Source organism: Oncorhynchus tshawytscha, linkage group LG34 (genome assembly GCF_018296145.1).
Source record: "Oncorhynchus tshawytscha isolate Ot180627B linkage group LG34, Otsh_v2.0, whole genome shotgun sequence".
In the NCBI taxonomy this organism is placed as follows: Eukaryota; Metazoa; Chordata; class Actinopteri; order Salmoniformes; family Salmonidae; genus Oncorhynchus; species Oncorhynchus tshawytscha.
Genome location: NC_056462.1, coordinates 8,815,964 through 8,839,018, shown reverse-complemented (window position 1 = coordinate 8,839,018; position 23,055 = coordinate 8,815,964). Strand labels below are relative to the sequence as shown.

Genomic DNA, 23,055 nt, shown 5'->3' with positions numbered 1-23,055 from the left:
GCAGGAGTCACCACCCTCAGGTGGTTAGTCTTTGAGCTCCCTCCTTGACCTCTAGCCACTGTTTGGGTATCGTTAGGATTGTGTGCTGTGGTATAGGCTAGGTAACTCTTGTGGTGAATGCCCATCCGAACACGATCTCTATTAATGGGGTAAAAATAAGGTAACCGAGGAAGGCTAGACCTAGGTCCAACTCTAGGCTTCTTATGAACTCCGTTACTAGGCATTAAATGAGATCCTGAAGGAGAAGATACTTCTTGAAAGACTACCACTAGGGGGGTCTCCCACCACTCTCTGTGAAGGCTAAAGCCCAGGGTGACCTGCTCTGTTCATCATGGATACTGTGGTGTTTGTATCATAAGAACAGGAGGGTCTATCTCTATCAGGCCCTGCTTCATCTCTGCACTGAGACTGAAGAGAAGGGTCTGGGCTGCAGACTGGATCCCTGACTGGAGTCTCTGTCTCTCTGATGACCAACCGGACTGAGGTTGTTCAGTCCACCTGTCCACTGGTTGTGTTCTGTGTGGTGGTGGGGTCTCTGTCCCTCGTGGTTCGGTCCTGGTTCCGACTGGGGAAGGAAGAGTAATGGCTCCTGATCCGGGGCCAGGGTATGCGACCTTCAGAGGTCCAGTCAATCCCACCAGCAACACTGGATATCAGCAGGTCTTCATGGACTGCAGACTGCAAACAAAGATTGTACAGAAAAGCATAACGGTTTATAAGAATCATGTTTCCTTATAAACCTTTTCACCAAGACAAGTAAATGTATTGACTAGATTATTAGTCACATGCACAGGTGTAATTGATGGATGTAATAGCAGGGTACGGTGAAATTCTCCAACAGTGCAGGTCAATGGGGGGGGAGGGGGCTGTAGTGTGTCCATGGGTGGGCAGTGGGTAGGAAATCCAGGGTGTGTGTGTGGGGGGGTAGCTGCCTAGTGATGGTGAAGAAGCTATCAGCCAGTCTGACAGTTTTTGCCATACTGCCCGCATCTGAGTGATGGAAGCGTAGCGAACAGGGCATGGCTTGGGTGGCTGAGGTCCTTGATGATCTTCTTGGCCTTCTTGCAACACTTGGTGTTGTAGGTATTCTGGAGGACAGGCAATGTGAACCCAATGTTGTGCTCAGCTGAGCGTACCACCTTCTGTAGAGCCTTGCAGTCAGCGGTGGTGGAGTTGCCGTACCAGGCTGTGATGCAGCCCGACAATATGCTCTCAATGGTGCTCCTGTAGAACACTTCAAGGGCCCTCTGGGACAGACAGAATTTCTTCAGCCGCCTGAGGTTAAAGAGTCGCTGTCTTGCTTTCTTTACCAGTGTCTGTGTGGTTTGACCATTTCAGCTTCTCGGAGATGTGCACGACGAGGAACTTAACATTTTTGACCGTCTCCACGGCAGTCCCATTGATGATGGGGGTGTGTCCAGCCTGGCTCCTCCTGAAGTCCACAATGAGCTCCTTTGTTTTGCTGATGTTGAGGGAGAGGTTGATACCTGGCATCACACCATCAGAGTGCCTACCTCTATTGTAGGCCATCTCATCATTGTTGGTAATCAGGCCTACTACTGTCGTGTCGTCAACGAACTTGATGATGCAGTTGGAACTGTGCCACGCAGTAGTGGGTATAGAGGTAGTACAGGAGGGGGCTGAGACGCACCCTTGTGGGGCCCCCGTGTTAATTATCAGTGTGATGGATGTGTTGTCTACCCTCACCACCTGGGGACCGGCCTGTCAGGAAGTCCAGGATCCAGTTGCAGGGGAAGGTGTTCAGTCACCCCATACCTGGAGTACAGTGGCTTGTAAAAGTATTCACCCCCTTAGCATTTTTCCTATTTTGTTGCCTTACAACCTGGAATTAAAATTGATTTTTTGGGGGGTTTGTATCATTTGATTTACACAACATGCCTACCACTTTGAAGATACAAAATATTTTTTTTTATTGTGAAACAAACAAGAAATAAGACCAAAAAAACAGAACTTGAGTGTGCACAACTATTCACCCCAGCAATTATAGCTGCAAGTCTTTTGGGGTATGGCACATCTAGCCACCGGGATCTTTGCCCCTTCAAGGAAAAGCTGCTCCAGCTCCTTCAAGTTGGATGGGTTCTGCTGGTGTACAGCAATCTTTATGTCATAGCACAGATTCTCAATTGGTTTGAGGTCTGGGCTTTAACTAAATCAAATCAAATCGAATCAAATCAATTTTTTTTATATAGCCCTTCGTACATCAGCTGATATCTCAAAGTGCTGTACAGAAACCCAGTCTAAAACCCCAAACAGCAAGCAATGCAGGTGTAGAAGCACGGTGGCTAGGAAAAACTCCCTAGAAAGGCCAAAACCTAGGAAGAAACCTAGAGAGGAACCAGGCTATGTGGGGTGGCCAGTCCTCTTCTGGCTGTGCCGGGTGGAGATTATAACAGAACATGGCCAAGATGTTCAAATGTTCATAAATGACCAGCATGGTCGAATAATAATAAGGCAGAACAGTTGAAACTGGAGCAGCAGCACAGTCAGGTGGAAGTTGAAACTGGAGCAGCAGCATGGCCAGGTGGACTGGGGACAGCAAGGAGTCATCATGTCAGGTAGTCCTGGGGCATGGTCCTAGGGCTCAGGTCAGTTGAAACTGGAACAGCAGCATGGCCAGGTGGACTGGGGACAGCAAGGAGTCATCATGTCAGGTAGTCCTGGAGCTCAGGTCCTAGGGCTCAGGTCCTCCGAGAGAGAGAAAGAAAGAGAGAAGGAGAGAATTAGAGAACGCACACTTAGATTCACACAGGACACCGAATAGGACAGGAGAAGTACTCCAGATATAACAAACTGACCCCAGCCCCCGACACATAAACTACTGCAGCATAAATACTGGAGGCTGAGACAGGAGGGGTCAGGAGACACTGTGGCCCCATCCGAGGTCACCCCGGACAGGGCCAAACAGGAAGGATATAACCCCACCCACTTTGCCAAAGCACAGCCCCCACACCACTAGAGGGATATCTTCAACCACCAACTTACCATCCTGAGACAAGGCTGAGTATAGCCCACAAAGATCTCCGCCACGGCACAACCCAAGGGGCGCCAACCCAGACAGGATGACCACAACAGTGAATCAACCCACTCAGGTGACGCACCCCCTCCAGGGACGGCATGAGAGAGCCCCAGTAAGCCAGTGACCCAGCCCCTGTAATAGGGTTAGAGGCAGAGAATCCCAGTGGAAAGAGGGGAACCGGCCAGGCAGAGACAGCAAGGGCGGTTCGTTGCTCCAGAGCCTTTCCGTTCACCTTCACACTCCTGGGCCAGACTACACTCAATCATATGACCCACTGAAGAGATGAGTCTTCAGTAAAGACAAAGGTTGAGACCGAGTTTGCGTCTCTGACATGGGTAGGCAGACCGTTCCATAAAAATGGAGCTCTATAGGAGAAAGCCCTGCCTCCAGCTGTTTGCTTAGAAATTCTAGGGACAATTAGGAGGCCTGCGTCTTGTGACCGTAGCGTACGTGTAGGTATGTACGGCAGGACCAAATCAGAGAGATAGGTAGGAGCAAGCCCATGTAATGCTTTGTAGGTTAGCAGTAAAACCTAAAGCAGCAAACTAGGCCATTCCAAGACATTAAATGTTTCCCCTTAAACCACTTGAGTGTTGCTTTAGCAGTATGCTTAGGGTCATTTTACTGCTGGAAGATGAACCTCTGTCCCAGTCTCAAATCTCTGGAAGACTGAAACAGATTTCCCTCCAGAATTTCCCTGTATTCCTTAAATTCTGACCAGTTTCCCAGTCCCTGCCGATGGGACAAACATCCCCACAGTGAAGCATGGTGGTGGCAGCACCATGCCTTGGGGATGTTGTTCTCGGGGTGATGAGAGCTGTTGGGTGTGCACCAGACATCGCGTTTTCCTTGATGGCCAAAAAGCTACATTTTAGTCTCATCTGACCAGAGTACCTTCGTCCATATGTTTGGGGAGTCTCCCACATGCCTTTTGGCGAACACAATGTGTTTGCTTATTTATTTCTTTAAGCAATGCCTTTTTTTATGGCCACTCTTCCATAAAGCCCAGCTCTGTTGAGTGTACGGCTTAAAGTGGTCCTATGGACAGATACTCCAATATCCGCTGTGGAGCTATATGCAGCGCCTTCGGGGTTAGCTTTGGTCTCTTTGTTGCCTCTGATTAATGCCTCCTTGCCTGGTCTGTGAGTTTTGGTGGGTGGCCCTCTCTTGGCAGGTTTGTTGTGGTGACATATTCTTTCCACTTTTTAATAATGGATTTGTGGGATGTTCAAAGTTTCTGATATTTTTTTTTTATAACCCAACCATGATCTGTACTTCTCCACAACTTTGTCCCTGACCTGTTTGGAAAGCTCCTTGGTCTTCATGGTGCCCCTTGCTTAGTGGTGTTGCAGACTCTGGGGCCTTTCAGAATATATATATATATATATATATATATATATATATATACTGAGATCATGTGACACTTAGATTGCACACATGTATTCTTTATTTAACTAATTATGTGACTTCTGAATGTAATTGGTTGCACCAGATCTTGTTTAGGGGCTTCATAGCAAAGGGGATGAATACATATACACTCACTACTTTTCCGTATTTAAAAAATATCTATATTTTTTGAAACAAGGTATTTTTTTTTCAATTCACTTCACCAATTTGGACTATTGTGTATGTCCATTACATGAAATCCAAATAAAAATCCATTTCAATTACAGGTTGTAATGCAACAAAATAGGAAAAACGCCAAGGGGGATGAATACTTTTGCAAGGCACTGTAAGTTGTGCCAAGAGACCACTTCTTTTTCGACAAGATATGTTTTCAAAAATGTCATGTTTAAATAAATTCAGATTATTTCCAGGGACACACAACATCCTGAAATATACTGAACAAAAATATAAATGCAACATGCAACAATTTCATAAAGTTACAGTTCATATAAGGAAATCAGTCAATTGAAAAATTAATTAGGCCCTAATCTATGGATTTCACATGACAGGAAATACAGATGTTTGGTCACGGATACCTTCACGGTATCTCTTTGTATTCAAATTGCCATCAATAAAATGCAATAGTGTTGTTGTCCGTAGCTTATGCCTGCTCATACCATAACCCCACCTCCACCATGGGGCACTCTGTTCACAACATTGACATTAGAAACCGCTTGCCCACAGGACGCTGTACACGTGGTCTGCGGTTGCAAGGCCGGTTGGACATTCTGCCAAATCCACAAAAACAAGGCAGCTTACGGTAGAGAAATTAACATTCAATGGCAACAGCTCTGGTAGACATTCCTGCAGTCAGCATGCCAATTACATGCTCCCTAAAAAATTTAGACATCTGTGGCATTGTGTTTTGTGACAAAACTGCACATTTTAGTGGCCTTTTATTGCCCCCAGCACAAGTTGCACATGTGTATTTTTATTTATTTTTACCGCCTTTATCTCTCAATTTCAATTACGATCTTGTCTCATCGCTGCAACTCCCCAACAGGCTCGGGAGAGGAGATAGTCGAGTCATGCGTCCCCTGAAACATGTTTTATTTCAACTCATGAAACATGGGAACAACACTTTTACATGTTGCATTTATATTTTTCTTCAGTGTATATGTAGATATTTGTTAGAAAGAATACTATATTTGCCTTGACAGAGTGATGCTGAATGTAAAACATGGTTAAACTTACTCTACCCCCTACCTACTTGAAAAAACCATCTATGACAGGTAGAATAACTCCTCACTGTTATCACGATATCTTTTCTGTACATCTGGTACCCTCGCTTTGATAAAATACATTTTAGAATACTCTGTAAAAGGTTCATCTTCACTACTCTGCCTCATCACTCATTATTTCCTCAGTTCCCTAATACATCCAAAATCATCAGAATTAAATACAAACAAACTAGTACTACATTACATGTCACTATACTCTATACATGGGTGGTGTGCATTTTCTGTTGGTGTATCCTGAGGTAGCTCCTCTCTGAGAACCTCTTACAGCAGTGCCTACGGCCTCTCTCCCATGTGGACCTTCAGGTGATTCTTCAGATGGTGTCGGTGGGAGAATCTCTTCTCACACTGTGGGCAGCTGTACGGTTTCTCCCCTGTGTGGACTCTCTGGTGTCTCTTCAGGTTGGACGAGTCAGAGAAACTGGCCCTGCACAGGTGGCAGCCAAACGGTTTTGTGTGCATCCTCTGGTGGATCTCCACCTGTTTGGGGAAACTGAAGGCTATCCCACAGAATGGACATGGAAAGCGCTTCTCTTTGCCACTGGATCTACTGACCCCGTTACCACTATTGTCATTTGTCAATGGTCTTGTGTAGCCATTTAGTGTTGAGCCACTGGCATTGTCTGAGGTCTGATTTAACATTAGGGGAGTGTGAGGAGGACGAAGGCCAGGGAGTGTCTGTGTTGTCGCAGAGTCCATGTTCCAGTTGATAGATCCTATAGAAGGCAGGCTGAAGGCAGCAACTGTTAGGGGGTTAAGCTGAGGCACCATCAGTCTCTCTGAATCACAACTATAGGAGCAGGATGGAGCATCGCTAGCCGAGTCTGTGTCTGTTCTGTCCTGCCGCATACCAATACCTCCCCGTCCCCACTGACAAAATCTACGCCTCGTCCTGGTCTCAGCCAGTCTGTTGTCATGGAGACTAAGTTTGGTTGTTGTTTTGTGTTCGACTGTCTGTTTCTGGTTGTGGTTAACAGTGTTGTTCCCCAGCCCAGAGTTGAGGACGCTGTACCATCCACTGGATTCCACTATGTCACCTCTGGTCCTGCCCTGCTCATTGATGTTGTCCCCTGAGCTCTTGGCTGCACCGGTCTGGGAATCCAAGATGGCCGCCCAGTCTCCACTTTTAGCGTCCACCCAACCACCTGTATGTTTTTGTATGTAAACATAAGTTGTATTGATTGAATTTTATAAATGAAGCAAAATATAAAATAATAGCCAGGTGCATCACTATTCCCATTGAAGATCTATTACTGCATGTAGGTGATATGTATTTCTCTCTTACCTTGCTCCCCCATCTTTAGTCCACTCAGCAGGTCAATGCTCTCTGGTCCATCTTCTATTGTCTCATCTTTGACCAGCAGCAGATCAGGTTTCCCATCCTCCATGTCTACTGACTGTAAGAGATACAGGGTGAGAGGATGTTGGATCAAGAAATCTGATATGAGCACCCTGCTATGGAGCATCTTCTGATTGGGCAATGAGGGATTGATATGAGTACTATGCAAACATGTTAGTTTATTTGATTACTTGACACTCTTTAATGGTTTGATAATTCAAAGGCATGGTCCCACACTTAAGAATAATTAATGAAGACCTGGGCCCGTATCCACAAAGCATCTCAGAGTATGAGTGCTGATACAGGAACCCCTGACCTAATACCATCAGACAGTAGTTCACAGTGGGCTCACCTCAGTGAGACTCTGTGTGGTCCTGTGCTGCTCAGCTGGTTCCTCTGTGGGTTCCGGAGGAGGTGTAGTCTGGTTGTCCTCCATGACCATGGTCCCCTCAGGGTTCCCCAGACCCTCCTCACACCCCTCCTCCTTCACCAGCAGCATCTCTGGACCCTCCCCCTCCTGGAAGAGACAGGTGATACAGATTATACAGACATACACTCCCTCGGGTACGTACGTACACACAGATAATGGAAACACTTTCAACATGGAGTGTTTACCCATCCCCACTACATTTGAGTCCTATACTGTAGTTACAGAATGACTTCATTGTTTTTAAACCCATCATGGAGGACATAAATGTGGGTTAAAATAAGTCAGCTATGATAAGTCAAAAGTCATCAGACAAACCTGACTAAACTATTCTGACGTGTACAGTAGGTGTTTGTTAGTGTGTAGGTATATTTAGTAAGTGTATATTGGTTATGAAGCGCTGTCAGCTGTATGCAGAATAGGGTGAGATCACATGTGATGGACACTAAAGAGTTTATGAAAGTCTTTAACTTGCCTCCTCCACTTCATCAATACTGATTGAAGTGTATTTAACATGTGACGTCAATAAGGGATCATAGCGTTCACCTGGCCAGTCTGATCTCTTATTGACGTCACTTGTTTCAATCCCTTTCAATCAGTGTAGATGATGGGGAGGAGACAGGTTAAAGAAGGAATTTTATGCTCTGAGACAACTGAGACATGGATAGTGTGTGTGTGTGCCATTCAGAGTGTGAATAGGCAAGACAAAATACTTAAGTGCCTTTGAACGGTGTATAACAGTAGGTGCCAGGCGCACCTGTTTAAGTGTGTCAAGAACTGCAATGCTGCTGGGTTTTTCATGCTCAACAGTTTTGCATGTGTATCAAGAATGGTCCACCACCAAAAGGACATCCGGCCAACTTGACAACTGTGGGAAGCATTGGAGTCAACATGGGCCAGCATCCCTGTGGAACGCTTTCGACACCTTGTAGAGTCCATGCCCATACAAATTGAGGCTGCTCTGAGGGCAAAAGGGGGTGCAAAGGTGTTCCTAATGTTTTATATACTCAGTGTATATCACACAATACCTGGATGCAACATTTTAACCATGAATATTCAACACTGAAATCTTAGTTTTCTGCTGACAACAATGAAAAATGTAATTCAATACCTAAATGAAGGCGACAGGGCTGTGTGAATCGGAAGGTACTGTCGTGTCTTAACTATATCTTCAGTTTAATGATAGTATTCATCAAAGATTCTCTGTCATTAGTATTAAGCGATCAACTGATTAATCATGTAAATGTAATTAACTAGGAAGTCGGGGCACCAAGGAAAAATATTCAGATTACAAAGTTATAATTTCCTAAAATAACTTTTCAGATATTTTATCTGATCAATTAGTCTTCGAATTAATGAATTATTTAATTTCTCACGTTAGCCTCATTCCAAACGTCGTAAATTGTTGGTTACCTGCACGAACCCAGTCTTCACTATGAGTCATCCATACATCAATTGTCTTAAATCATTTATTTATTACTCACTAAGTAATTCACAGAAATGCATAAACAAACAGTAAATATGGTTACAAGAAATGATAGGAGAATGTGCCCTGGTGGGCTAAACCGGCATGTTAGACAAAAGGGGAAGTGGGGGTCGACTAAGAAGTCACTACAGAGTGATAATTATAACAATTGAAATGCTAATCCTTTGCACATGAACAATCACTCATTCGGGAACAATTGCAATCAATATATATATTTACGCTCAGTGTGTCATCTTGATCGCTGGTGAAAAGTTTGTTTCTTTTGTAGAATTGTCTGTCTCTCTCTCTCGTGGTTATAGTGGATAGTTCAGAGTGACATTCATTTGTTTCGTTATACAATGAATGTTTCAGCGGTTGCCGTTTCTTCGAGTTCAATGATACCGAATTCCTAGCTGCAGACTAAGTAATTAATATCAAAGACTTGTTCTTATTCTGTCGGTATCGATAGTCTAAGAGTTTAACCATGTGGTATGGTTAAAAGTTTCAGCAATGGTCCAAAACCTTTGTCCTCCCCTAATGGAGAAAAACATGGTCTGGTGATAATTTCTCAAAGTTGGGTTTTATTCGGAATGGCAGAAAAGGGCTGTCCCAGGATGTCTGACCCTAACTGGGCTCAGGGGCGGTCCTCTGATTTAGTCAACTCAAAAAGGGGATTGGAGTTTTCCATTAAACAGTCCAAAATCACATTGTAAAATTGTGTAAACAGTATCATACTCACTCATTCATCTTATACAACAAATAGATAAACAGCGTTATGGTAATGTGGCCACACCGTCTCCCATGAGCTTCCCCAAGTTGTGACAAACGGACCAGTTCGTAGGTGGATTCTTCACCAATCTTTTATACTTTCTCCGGAACATGAAATTTGTTCGTACCTCAAGTTCTGTGAGGTGGAAGAAATTCCTTTGTGCTCCATGAAAATCTACTCTCTCTATACTGTGTGTCCATGAGGAGATCCTCAGGAATTTACGATGTCTCTCTGACCACAGCAGCCTAGTTGAAGGAGGCAAGGGGAGGCAGGGAGAGGGGGATGGGGCTTGCTATACCCAAAGAGGCCAACGTCATGACAGTACCATCGACGTGGACACTGGGTCTCGATCCCTGACGCTACACATTTTGCGATGGGGTGGAGAGGAGATTTTGCAATTGTATAACTAATTTGATGCAATTCTACTCATTTTGCCGTAGGATAGAGAGAAATGTTTGCAGTTTTTAATATGATATCCGATTGAGTGTGACTAACAAAATCAATGGGGGCCCCCTGGATGGTAATTTGACCATGATTGCTACACGTTTACATAGCTGGCTGGAGTAATTTACCAATCTTAGTCCACTCTTAAAAATGTTAGCTGACATTGGCTGATTGAGCGGCTGTCAGTGACTGACATAAGAGAAACTGCTGATGCACAACCAAATTTCAGAATTGCATCTTGTGTATTCTAAATCGCAACATTAAGTTGAGACCCAGACTGAGTTAGCATTTTTTATTTTATTTATCCGTTTTTGGAAATTGATGTGCGGGCCGGCAGTTGCCCATCTTTGCTCTAAACCTAAGGATATGTTGCCAGGGTCCATCTTTGTAGTGGCAGAACAAGACAGATCGTCACCATCTCCACGGGAAAGAACCGTCCTCTAGCTCTGGTGAAATACCAGTAAATACTCTGAGCCAGGAGCATGAGGACAGCCCAGTCTCCCCGGCCCCAATCTCTCTGAGTCTGATGTGTGGTCAGATCCTGTGTGTTAAAGTTAGTCTCTGGGTCTGTCTCGAGGATTGCGTTGGACTGACCTCTGTGATGCTGCGTCTGGTACTGGCCTGGGGTGCGGCGGCGAGGTCTTTCCTAACTACAGGGGGCGCTGCTCCAGCCGCTGCTCCAGTCTGGATGTCTCTGCTGTGCTGTGGGTCCTCCTCTCCTTCAGACCTCTCCTGCTTGACCCCAGGACCTGCAGCCTCTGCATATGCAGACTGACACAAGAAGAGAGGAGGTTATTATCGGTACATGAGTTGAATTGTATAACAATGTCATAGGGAAGTCTCATAAGCTCCCCTATGGCAGATAAATAAGGATGTACATGTAAGCAAGTGAATAGCTGAGGGGAGCTTTTTTTAAAACAAACACGCCACATTTGCTGTACTTAAATGTTTTATGTCACACTATGACACTAACCTCTATCACGATAACATGCTGGGTTGAGGTTCCACTCCCATCTATAGCTATGGGTTGGTCATCTCTCCACACGTTGTGTCCCGCTGGCTTTACAAAGCTCCTGTGGCCTCCAGTGAGTTGTCCTTCACGTGAGAAAGTAATTGGGGGGAAAAGGGGTGGTTATGTACTATAAATGCTCAACAGTATATTGTACACTATTGGCCATCTACAATTGGCAAGGATGTAAGGTAACGCTTGTCATAACTTCTTGATATTATATTTATCGATCAATGCATTGTTCCATGCATCACATTCTTTAATTGTATAAAGTAATATGAAATTCAGTAAATCAAGAATCTGGTTAGAATAGTGTTTGTCTTTATGCAAGAGTAATTTGTTCTTAATTGATCTGCCTACTGGTAAAATACAAAACAATTGTGCAAAATCGCTTAGTAATCAGGTGAAGTATTGCATACTATCCCAAAACTGACCGAGACCCAGTTCTGGGTAACACATCGGAACGTAAGTGCTGAAGGGAACCTGGCTACAGGCCCCGCAGTCTTCTGCAAAATGTACCTCTTGCCATTCCTCTGTATCGGTCGAGGATCTTGACACTACTGGGACGACTGGCGAGGACGCGCTCTCTCGTTGTCCTCTCTGCGCGCTCCCGTGCCATCTTCAGTTCCAGTAGCTGTAGTTTCCTCCGCAATGCCCTGTTTTCTTTCTGGCTTTGAGTTATTTCCAAACGAAACACTGCATAGTCGTCGTCAACGACTTTACAGATATCTGCCACGGCTGCATTCGCTAGAACCTCCATAATGGAGGCTATTTGAGTGTGAAAAACCATACAGTTAGCCATTGTTAGCAGGTAAAGTAGCTAGCCTTACCTAGATAACGCCTATCAACCAAGTCCTGTCTCCAACGCAAATGAACGACTACATGGGGTAAGTTATGTGTTGCGGGGCAGTTAAATTAGTCAAATGTTGAGTTCCATGTCGTTAATAAACGTATATCAATTAAAAACAATGTATTGTGTTCTTGGTCACTGTTTACTTTCGTTGCACTGAAGAGAAATGATCTTATTGGTTGGCGTCATAGCTCAAAGGGTGTGGCAAAATGAAAAATGTATGCGCACTGTTCATTGACACACGGTAATGCTTATCACCTTACACATCAAACCTATTCACGATTAGTATATTTCAAGGGGTCTTCACTAGCGTACACAGCTTCAGTCATAATTATGGTTAAAAGCTGCCTATTTCTCTTAACATTTCATTTTAAACCTAACCACAACGCTAACATTATGCCTAACCTTAAATTAAGACTAAAAAGCAAGTTTTCAGGCATTTTTATAATAGCCTATTTTGACCTTGTGGCTGTGGAATCTAGTGAAAGCCCTTTCAAGCTCAGAGCAGTAAATTACCTTTAAAAGAATGGCTGGCAAGAACAGGAACTTATTGGTTTATTGGTTCGAAGGAAATGTTTAATTCTAAATGATAAACAAGCAAATAAGAAGTCAGCGTATAAAAAGGACATGATTTGTCATTAACATTTTATCACCTATTATGGGGGGGGGCTTTTGGGTGTTTTTAAATGGGTGTTTTATACTGTTTAATGAAACTTCAACCAAAAGATGGAATATAGTGGTCACTCTGAATGCAGTGGTTGACATAACGAATGAAAAAGCCAGGGAGGGGTTATTGTGACAGGGTAGGAACCAGTGTTTCCCATTGAACCCTAATTAATGTTACATTAAATGTTTTCTCTTACTGTAGCTTGGATGTAGATAAAATATTTATGCTTTGCCTATTACTCTGATTTAGGCTATACCGTTGCACAAGCATGCTGACCTAGGCATACACCAGGTATCAGGCTGGTGTATAGCGAGATAGCTACGTTAGCCCTGACTAGGTACATTTCGCTAGCGATTAGCATTAGCTAAAACGATTTATTTTAGCCACAGCTTGCTAATAAAAGACAAAATAACTGTTTGCAGTTGTAATATTTGTGTTGTGGAGAAATTACCAGGCAGGAGACGGGAGTATAGTTAGTTTTCGTTTAGTCAAAACCCCTCGTGCGCTACAGTTCCCGGCACCCTAGTGCGCATGTGCATTTCCTATTAGGTGTAGTAAAGTAACACTGCCGTAATACATTACTGCTTAGTAACAGCATAGTAACTAATATAAACAGATGTAGATCCCAGATACGACAGCAAACTAATAGTGCAATTATAGAATGCATCGCAGCTGCAGCATTGACCACGCAGACTGTCACCTCCAAGTGGTTGTGACTCGTGGTAGCAGCAAAAAATGCTCTCCTTGAGTGTCACCGAGTGCAGAGCTTGGTGTGTGGGAGACAACTCAAGAAGCAAACGGAATAAACTATAAAAATTGCACTCAACAGTGGCTTAACACGTTTATCAAACCAAACATTGAAACACCATTATACAAAGTAAAAACCCAAACCAGTCCATGCATCAATACCGGTATATAGTCAAATATGATATACAGCCTGGCCCTACTTTAATATTTCAGATAAAGAATATTTCCCAGATATTCTCTGTGTATGTCTCAAGCCACACTGCTACGATTTCTCCTCGTTGTGAACACTCCTATGTCTGATAAGGTTACTCAGGCGGGAGAAGCTCTTATAACATAGTTTGCACTTGAAGGGCCTCTCATTGGTGTGAACGGTCTGGTGCTGCTTGACATATTTCACCTTAGCAAAGCGCCTCCCACACGTGGGGCAGGCGTACGGCTTGTCAGCGTCTGTCCTAACGCTCGGCCTCCCACGTTGTGACCCAATGACACCAGAGGAGGTAGAAGCAGGAGTCACCCTCAGGTGGTTGGTCTTTGAGCTCCCTCCTTGACCTCTAGTCATTGTTTGGGTGTTGTTTGGATTGTGTGCTGTGTTATAGTCTAGGTACCTCTCATGGTGGACGCCCATCCTGACCCTGTCTGTATTGGTGGGGTAACCCTGAGGTAACTGAGGAAGGCTAGACCCAGGCTTTCTATGAACCCAGTCACCAGGCATTAAACAAGATCCTGAAGGAGAAGACACACTTGCTGATAGACTACCACCAGGGGGGTCTCCCACCACTCTGTGTGAAGGCTGAAGCCCAGGGTGACCTGCTCTGTTCATCATGGTGTTTGTATCATAGGAACAGGAGGGTCTATCAGCCTCAGGCCCTGCTTCATCTCTGCACTGAGACTGTGAAGAGAAGGGTCTGGGCTGCAGACTGGATCCCTGACTGGAGCCTCTGTCTCTCTGATGACCACCAGGACTGAGGTTGTTCAGTCCCCCTGTCCACTGGTTGTGCCCTGTGTAGTGGTGTTGGGGGTGGAGTGTCTGCCCCTCACGGTTCGGTCCTGGTTCTGACTCGGGAAGGAAGAGCGACGGCTCCTGATCCAGAGTTCTGATCTGGGGCCAGGATTTGTGACCAGCCGCTTCAGAGGTCCAATCTCTCTCGCCACCAACACCGGACATCAGCAGGTCCTCATGGACTGCAGACTGTAAACACAAATTGAACAGAAGAGCAAATAAAGGTTTATTTCAGAAACTCTTTGCTGTACACACAAACATGACATGATATTATAAAATGTTTACCACAATTAAGCCCATCTTTAACACTGTGATTCAAGCACCTAACAATATGGAGCCATTGGAGTTTTTTTTTAAAGTTAAATGTCCAAATGTGTTGATTCGACTGACATAAGGGAAACAGTCCCTGCACTGATAAAAAAATAACCAAGTCAATCATACAGTCAATTTTGTATTTAATTTCAACAAAATGGTCATACACTCATAACGTGAAGTACATTACTTTTATTGCACAAAACAATACATGTGATGAGTAGAATAACTTCACTATATTTACTTTTCCGTAAATCTGGTACACATCGCTTTGACGCAATTCATTTTAGAATACTTTGGAAAAGGTTCAGCATTAATAATAATGTATTACATTTCTATAGCACTTTTCATAGAATCTCAAAGCGCTTCAAGAGCAAAAAAACAACCACGCAATATATCATGATGGGTCAACCAATAGCGGCCAAGTCTTTGAAAGCGGCATCCTCCGAAGATGGAGAAGGTCAGTTCATGGCTTGATCAGAGAGAGCTGGTCAGAGAATGGTGTCTGCTGATGATCTCGTAAAAGGTAAGCCTTTCTCCTCATCCACTCTGTAACACCCACTTGGCTGATGCTTCAGCAGCTCTGAGCGCCAGAATGCGCACCACACACAGTTCAGAATAGTAGCCAGTCGCCCTCTTTACGAAACCCTCTGCTTCAACACTGCTGGATTCCTTTGTCTCCCATTCCTCTCACGCTTCAGGCGACGACTCAAATGATGTTCTCAAAGGTTCTGGAATTGGCAACCAGGTGAAACCAAAAGGATTGTACTGTTTCCAGATGCATTTTTTCAAACAAAAGCTGGCTAAGCCTAAAAGTGTTAACCTGTCAGTCGATCTGCAAATCCTTGGCTCAAAAGTGCTTGACATTTGCAATAAAAAAACATGATGTTATCAAAAACAAAAGAGTTGATAAACTAAATATTAAAAACACAAAAATAACTAAATATGTACAGATTTACACATTGCTTCATGTCAAATAAACCTGAATTAAGGCACTATCATCTCATTATAAAACACCAGCATCAAACAGGACAAGGTTGTCACTTTTCATTAGTGAATCATTTTTACAGACACCATCACACCAACCATCCCCATATCATCTACTCTGCCACCTCATCATTCTTTCCTCAGTTCACCTCATCCAGTTTCCTACTACATCCTAAACCAACAGAACTAACTACAAACTAACTAGTACTACATTACATGTCACTATACTCTATACATGGGCTGTGTGCATTTTCTTCTGGTGTATCCTGAGGTAGCTCCTCTCTGAGAACCTCTTCCCGCAGTGTGTACAGGCGAATGGCCTCTCTCCCGTGTGGACCTTCAGGTGCATCTTCAGCTGGTGCTGGTGGGAGAACCTCTTCTCACACTGGGGGCAATTGAAGGGTTTCTCCCCTGTGTGGACCCTTTGGTGCCTCTTCAGGTTGAACAAGTGTGAAAAACTGGCCCGGCACAGTTGGCAGCCAAACGGTTTCTCCCCTGTGTGAATCTCCACCTGTTTGGGGAAACTGAAGGATTTCCCACAGATTCCATCTCTACTACTGTAATTTGTCAATGGGCTTGTGTAGCAATTTAGTGTTGAGGCACTGGCATTGTCTGAGGTCTGGTTTAACATTAGGAGAGTGTGAGGAGGACGGCCAGGGAGTGTCTGTGTTGTCACAGGGTCCATGTTCCAGTTGATAGATCCTATAGAAGGCAGGCTGAAGGCAGCACCTGTTATGGGGTTAACCTGAGGTGCCATCAGTGTCTCTGAATCACAACTATAGGAGCAAGACGGAGCATCGCTAGCCGTGTCTGTTCTCTCCTGCCGCTTACGGACACCTCCAAATCTACGCCTCGCCCTGGTCTCAGCCAGTCTGTTGTCATGGAGATTAAGTTTGGATGTTGTTTTGTGTTCAACTGTCTGTTTCTGGTTGTGGTTAACAGGGTTGTTCACCAGCCCAGAGTTGAGGACGCAGTCCCATCCACTGACCTCCACTATGTCGCCTCTGGTCCTGGCCTGCTCAGTGATGTCGTCCCCTGGGCCCTTGGCTTCACCAGTCTGGGTCTGGGAATCCAAGATGGTCGGCCAGTCTCCTCTGTTAGCCTCCAGCCAACCACCTGAAGGAAGAGGTTAGAAAATAGACTTTACAAACATGGCAGAGAAAACTCTACATATGGAGTTTGAGTCAATTACCTGGTCAAGTTCACACATTATGTAGAATAAAAAACATGAGCTGCAGCACACCCAGAAAACGTATTTTGAGTGGAGGTGCTGACTAACGGCGAATAAACAATATATAAAAAAATATTTTAAAAAGGCGCATTACTATTCCCATTGAAGATCTATTCCTATATGTAGGATATACACTGGCCAGTTTATTAGGTACACCCATTTAGTACCGGGTTGGACCCACCTTTTCCTCCAGAACAGATACGCTGTGGCGTACAAACATTGCTTAATTGGCATCAAGGGACCTAACGTGCCAGGAAAACATTCCCTACACCACCAGGACGTACAATTGACACCAGGCAGTATGGGGCCCTGGATTCATGCTGCCTACGCCAAATCCTGACGCAACAGGAACCAGGATTCGGCGGACCAGCCAATGTTTTTTCACTCCTCAATTGTCCAGTGTAGGTGATCGCATGCCCACTGGAGCCGTTTCTTGTTTTTAGCTGATATGAGTGGAACCTGGTGTGGTAATCTGCTGTAATAGCCTATCCATGACAAGAACCGACAGTTGTGCGTTCCGAGATGCCATTCTGCACAGCACTATTGTGCTGCAGCATTTTTTGCCTTCTAGCTTGCATGATTCTTGACGTTCTCTCTCGACAATCTGTTTTTTTCACCCACAGGACTACCACTGACTGGATGTTTTTTCTTTGTCGCACATTCTCAGTAAACCCTAGACAATGTTGTGCATGACAAGCCCAGGAGGCCGGCCGTTTCTGAGATACTGGAACCGGCGCACCTGGCCTGACAATCATACCACACTTAAGTCACCCATTTTTCCCATTCTAACGTTCAATCAAACCGTAACTGAATGCCTCGGTGCCTGTCTACCTGCTTTATATAGCAGGCCACGGTCACGTGAAGCACTGTCTGTAGGAGCAAACCATTTTGTGAATGGAGTGGTTTACTTAATAAACTGCATGTCTCCCTTACCTTGCTCCCCCATCTTTAGTCCACTCAGCAGGTTAATGCTCTCTGGTCCGTCCTCTATCGTCTCCTCTTTGACCAACAGCAGATCAGGCTTCCCATTCTCCATGTCTACTGACTGTAAGAGATACAGAGTGAGAGGATGTTGGATCAAGAAATCTGATATGAGCACCCTGCTATGGGGCATCTTCTGATTGGGCAATGAGGGATTGTTATGAGTATTGTGTAAACATGTTAGTTGATTTGATTACTTGACACTTGAATTGTTTGATCATTCAAAGGCATGGTCCCACACTTAAGACAAAATTGATCAAGAGCAGTGCCGTATCCACAAACCATCTCAGAAAAGGTCTTAGGAGTTCTGTTAAAACCTGTTTTAAGACAACAACAACAGAAAACAGGTTAGGAGTAGGTTTTAGGATGATGTTAAGACACTGCCCAGACAAACTCTGAGCCAGGAGTAAAATAAACTCAGAAAGGTTTCTCTGCTTGTAATCATGACAGTTTGAGTTACTGCAAAGGAAAGATAGTGATGATGCTTATTGACATTGGTTATTCCCCATCATTTGAAACAATCGTGATGAGGCATCGCCAGTTTCGAACTCTATAGCAAGCTTCAGAAAACCACGGTGAATGTGACTGTACATCAAATGTTGCAAATGTAAAATGTTTGGTATAATTTCCAGCTGACGCGATCACTTTGCCTTCTCTTAATTGTCGTGACATAACTATCATTAATGTGATGACTGTTATTTATTGAATCAAGTAACTGTTTAATTGTTACTCAATTAAATTAATGTAACCATTAACTCATTAGGAATTTGGGGCACCACGGGAAAAGTTGTTTAACGAGTTACTATCTCCCGACTTAAACTCTAAAGATATCAATATATCAATAACAGCCGTTTATCAATCATTACCTCATCAGTCTCATTCTGAATGTCACTGTAACGAGTGCGCTGAGAGTCGGGAAGCAAGTTCAGGGAGTGAGTGATTTAATAAATAAACGCAACTAAATACAAAACAAGAAACACAAAGAATGCACAGACATGACACTGGAACAGAAACAAAAACACCTTGGTAAGGAACCAAAGGGAATGACATATAGTGAAGGTAATCAGGGAGGTGATGGAGTACAGTTGAGTCTGAAGGTCCGCGTAACGATGGTGACAGGTGTGCGCCATAACGATCAGCCTGGTGACCTAGAGGCCGGAGAGGGAGCACACGTGACAGTACCCCCTCCCCGATGCGTGGTTTCTGCCGCAGGACGCCAACCAATATGGCGATCCCGGGGATCAGGAGCGGACCGGTCACCTCTGCTGAGGCACGGGAAACCTGTCAATCCAGCTGAGACGCAGGAGCATGGCGACCTAGAGTGCAGGAGAGAAAACATACCTGACGGTACCCCCTCCCCAGCGCGTTCGGCTCCAGCCGCAGAACACCAAGCCAAGGGACAATCCCAGTGATCAGGAGCGAACCAGTCACCCCTGCTGATGCGCGGGTACCTGCCGCTGGCTGGGTCGCGGGAACCCGACAGACCGGCTGAAGCAGGGGAGCCCGGCGAGGAGGCAGGGGAGCCCGGCGAGGAGGCAGGGGAGCCCGGCGAGGAGGCAGGGGAGCCCGGCGAGCCGGCTGAGGAGCCCGGCGAACCGGCTGAGGAGCCCGTAGCGGCACCCGGACCCAACATCATTCCACCTGACACAAAAAACACTCCCTGATGCTTCCCTTAGGTGAGGCATTTTTATGTAACGAGTGCGCTGAGAATCGGGAAGCAAGATCAGGGAGTGAGTGTTTTAATAAATAAACGCAACTAAATACAAAACGAGAAACACAAAAACACCTGGGTATGGAATCAAAGAGAGTGACACATATAGGGGAGGTGATGGAGTCTAGGTGAGTCAGAAGATGCGCAGGTGCACATAATGATGGTGGCAGGTGTGCGCCATAACGAGCAGCCTGGTGACCTAGAGGCCGGAGAAGGAGCACGTGACAGTCGCATACTCCTTGATATCTGCAAGAACCCTAACCTTATTGATGAATCAGCAATATACAAATTGGCTTAATTATTTATTTACTAACTAAATAATAACACATACATAAACAAACACACACATATAGGTTATTGATTACTAGCGTAATACAATGAAAACAGGTCCCTAGTGGACTAACAAAAGCATGACCGTTTGGGAGAGTCAACGGGAGGGTCAAATATCATTGTTACATTTGGAAGATATGCCCACGGAAATACGAATACTTAGCACCCTGACTACCGCTCATTCAGATTAGAAATGCAATATATTTACGCATAGCTGTCCTTGATCATCGTCTATCTCTGTTGAACTCGATGGGTCCTATGGTGAAGTTGTCGAGGGATGTAAGACTCTGGTTTGTCCACCATAGGTCACAATGTCCTTTGTAGAGCTTATCTGGTAGTGGAGTGGTTGTTAGGACAGATACTTCAGATGTACCAATGATTGTCTGAGATGGGGTTTCTTACTTCCAACCTTGTGTCTTTAGTCAAAGTTCTAGGACCACCTTTACATGCACAGCTGCAGATTGTGAATGTTTCTGGTCACGTAGTGGAGGTTATCTTCTCATCTTGTGTTGAGGCTGAGGACATGTGGACCGTGGTCTCACGTCTTTTGGTCTCAATGGTTGATTATTCAGGGTTCAGCTCCCGACCAATTTACACGCCAGTAGTAACCCGTCAATGTTCTGGTCTCAACATTTTCAGCCATGTAGCCACCGCTCCACGCTGTCTGGTCTGGTAGTTTCAACCATTCGTAACCTCCGACTCACCGTCCGTCTACTTGGTCTCAAGGTTGATTATTCAAGGTCAGGCTCCCGACCACTTTACACGCCAGCAACAACCCGGCATAATGTACATTTCGTTACCAAGGCTTTTATCCTCGGGTAAAAAGGGGGCGTTCCATCACGCAGACACAATGTCTGTGCTCACTTGGATGTGCTTACTGACAGGGCACAAGTTTTTTGAAAACAATTCTCATTTAGAAGGCTAAAATCACATTGCTATCTTCACAAGTATTCTCATATTTAATCATATATTTTATACAACATTTAGATGTAAAGTTAATACAGAATGCTTACACTTTCAGTTTTACTGTTACTTTGTTATACCATCCTTAATGACATCATAAAATAATAAACAATATGATTATTCTTTAGATCCCCCCCGACCATTCTTATTTTATGATTATTGTTCCAAAGTCCACTCTTTGGCCATTAGAGCTTTTGGCAGCAAAGGTCTTCTGTGGACAAAGGCCTTTCTTTGGTGGATTACTGAAAGGCAGAGAGGGAAAGTTCCCTCCTGCTTAAATATACGACACAGTGTTAAGGTGTCAAGACTGGCACAGCCCCCCTTCCACTCTTCTGTGGGAGAGAGGGGGTCTGGCTATATTCAAACATTTGCCTAGCTGATGGGTCCTTTAATCCACTGTCAGGAGAGTCATGACATAATTCTAACTTAATATGTTGGCCTGAATAAACTTTGCAACACATCTCCTTTGCATACAGTTGATCAGGCTGTTGATTGATTGATTTGTGGAATGTTGTCTCACTCCTCTTCAAGGTTCTGGAATAAAACAAAACGGAGAGGTGCCGGATCCTGTTCCTCAAATTAAGCACCGGTTTTAGAATATTGACAAGTTCCAGTTGGGATACAAGTGCGCTCTGATCATCTCAATTCTTATTTTGTCCAAAAAAGTGTCAGTCTCGAGTGATTGACAGTATCAAACACAAGAGCTCCCTCCATTAAAGGCTCAGGCATATTTTTGAGCAGCTTGATGTTAAACTCCAAAGGGATAACTTGAAATAACAATGTAGGTAATTAAATCATCTTTAGGCATATCATGTGAAATAGGCCCCGTGAAATCATTGTCAAATGCACAAGAGATACTGTTGCATGTAAGTCTAGATCATGTATGGATTGATCATATAGAAAAATCAACAACTCTAAAGCAATTGCCTGTCTATGGAGCAGGAACCCTTGACTCACTGCCTTTTCCTATTATCAAGACACCTGCTGATAACGCTTAACTGGTTAGGACATCTCATGAGGTGTCCTAAATCTTTGTCAGCTAGGGGGGATTCATATGACTGGAGAGGTTTCATGCATAGCTTTTATTTTTACCCATAAGAGTAAAATGTCTCTTAGCACGTACGACCAATTTTCTACACAGAGACACTTTATGGATACAGGCTCAACAAATAGTCTCAGAGTGGTGCTGATCCAGGATTAGTCTACATAATTTTATTCATTACGATCTAAAAGTTAAAACTGATCCTATATCGGCACTCCTGCTCTGAGAGGCTTTGTGGATACAGGCCCTGAACTAATACCATTCAGACAGTAGTTCAGTGGGCTCACCTCAGTTAGACTGTGTGTGGTCCTGTGCTGCTCAGCTAGTTCCGCTGTGGGTTCAGGAGGAGGTGTAGTCTGGTTGTCATCCATGACCATGGTCCTCTCAGGGTTTCCCAGACCCTCCTCATACCCCTCGACCTTTACCAGCAGCACCTCTGGATCCTCCTCATCCTGGAAGAGACAAGTGATGCAGATTAACCAGACATATACTCCCTCAGAGGTGTATCATACGAAGCCAGCTAGATCTACTCAGGGTTTTCTAAAGCTAACCAGCTTCACATTCCAGCTCAGGCTTCATCAGTACCACGACGGTGGATATTGCGCATCCATCCATCTGCGCGCCGCTAACTCTAAGCAGGCTTGTAAGTACACGTGAATGTCGCTCATGGCTAGTCGAACACCAAACTCTTCATTGAGACAATGCTAAAACATCACTACATGGGAAAGTCGGTGGCACATTTTGATTTTATGCCAAAATCAAAATGAAGGAAAATGTTATCTTGCAAATCCAGCACGATATGGTGTGAAATGTGGATTTTTAGAAGTGCCGTGGTCATTTTATTACTTGCCGTTAATGCCGTCTTTTTTTCCCACTCCTATCAAGAAATATTTTTTATGTCATAATAATAATTGTATTTTTCAAACAGAAGTTTTACTGTGCTGTAAAGTTTCAAATGCATTCTGTCATTACTAAATAATGTGACAGGTATTTTAACATGTTACACTTTTTTTAACATGCAAAAAAACATTTGATTTAATAAAAATATTTAAATCCTCTT

At 44.3% G+C, this 23,055-nt stretch overlaps 3 protein-coding genes across 5 annotated transcripts in view; all 3 read right to left on the bottom strand.

Moving 5' to 3' along the window:
- LOC112245001 (zinc finger and BTB domain-containing protein 41-like) overlaps nucleotides 1-11,739 on the bottom strand; it is a 52,379-nt gene extending 40,640 nt beyond the window's left edge. The window contains exons 1-6 of one of the 2 annotated variants that reach the window (XM_042311930.1): nucleotides 11,694-11,739; nucleotides 11,139-11,260; nucleotides 10,760-10,936; nucleotides 7,413-7,577; nucleotides 7,007-7,118; nucleotides 5,570-6,866 (exon numbers count right to left, since the gene is read on the bottom strand). In XM_042311930.1, the coding sequence (XP_042167864.1) occupies nucleotides 5,998-6,866; nucleotides 7,007-7,118; nucleotides 7,413-7,577; nucleotides 10,760-10,936; nucleotides 11,139-11,260; nucleotides 11,694-11,703 (1,455 nt within the window). In that variant the 5' untranslated portion in view covers nucleotides 11,704-11,739 and the 3' untranslated portion in view covers nucleotides 5,570-5,997. Of the gene's footprint in view, nucleotides 1-5,569; nucleotides 6,867-7,006; nucleotides 7,119-7,412; nucleotides 7,578-10,759; nucleotides 10,937-11,138; nucleotides 11,261-11,693 lie in introns of those variants that run through there. The other variant, XM_042311929.1, reaches the window with a different exon arrangement.
- The window catches only part of LOC112231626 (zinc finger protein 205-like), a 147,622-nt gene that overhangs the window by 67,716 nt on the left and 56,851 nt on the right, over nucleotides 1-23,055 (bottom strand). The window lies entirely within an intron of this gene.
- LOC112245023 (early growth response protein 1-like) overlaps nucleotides 13,520-23,055 on the bottom strand; it is a 36,382-nt gene continuing 26,846 nt past the window's right edge. For both annotated transcript variants that reach the window (XM_042311886.1, XM_042311887.1), the window contains exons 4-7: nucleotides 22,283-22,447; nucleotides 17,902-18,013; nucleotides 16,726-16,853; nucleotides 13,520-14,627 (exon numbers count right to left, since the gene is read on the bottom strand). In XM_042311886.1, the coding sequence (XP_042167820.1) occupies nucleotides 13,701-14,627; nucleotides 16,726-16,853; nucleotides 17,902-18,013; nucleotides 22,283-22,447 (1,332 nt within the window). In that variant the 3' untranslated portion in view covers nucleotides 13,520-13,700. The remainder of the gene's footprint in view (nucleotides 14,628-16,725; nucleotides 16,854-17,901; nucleotides 18,014-22,282; nucleotides 22,448-23,055) is intronic.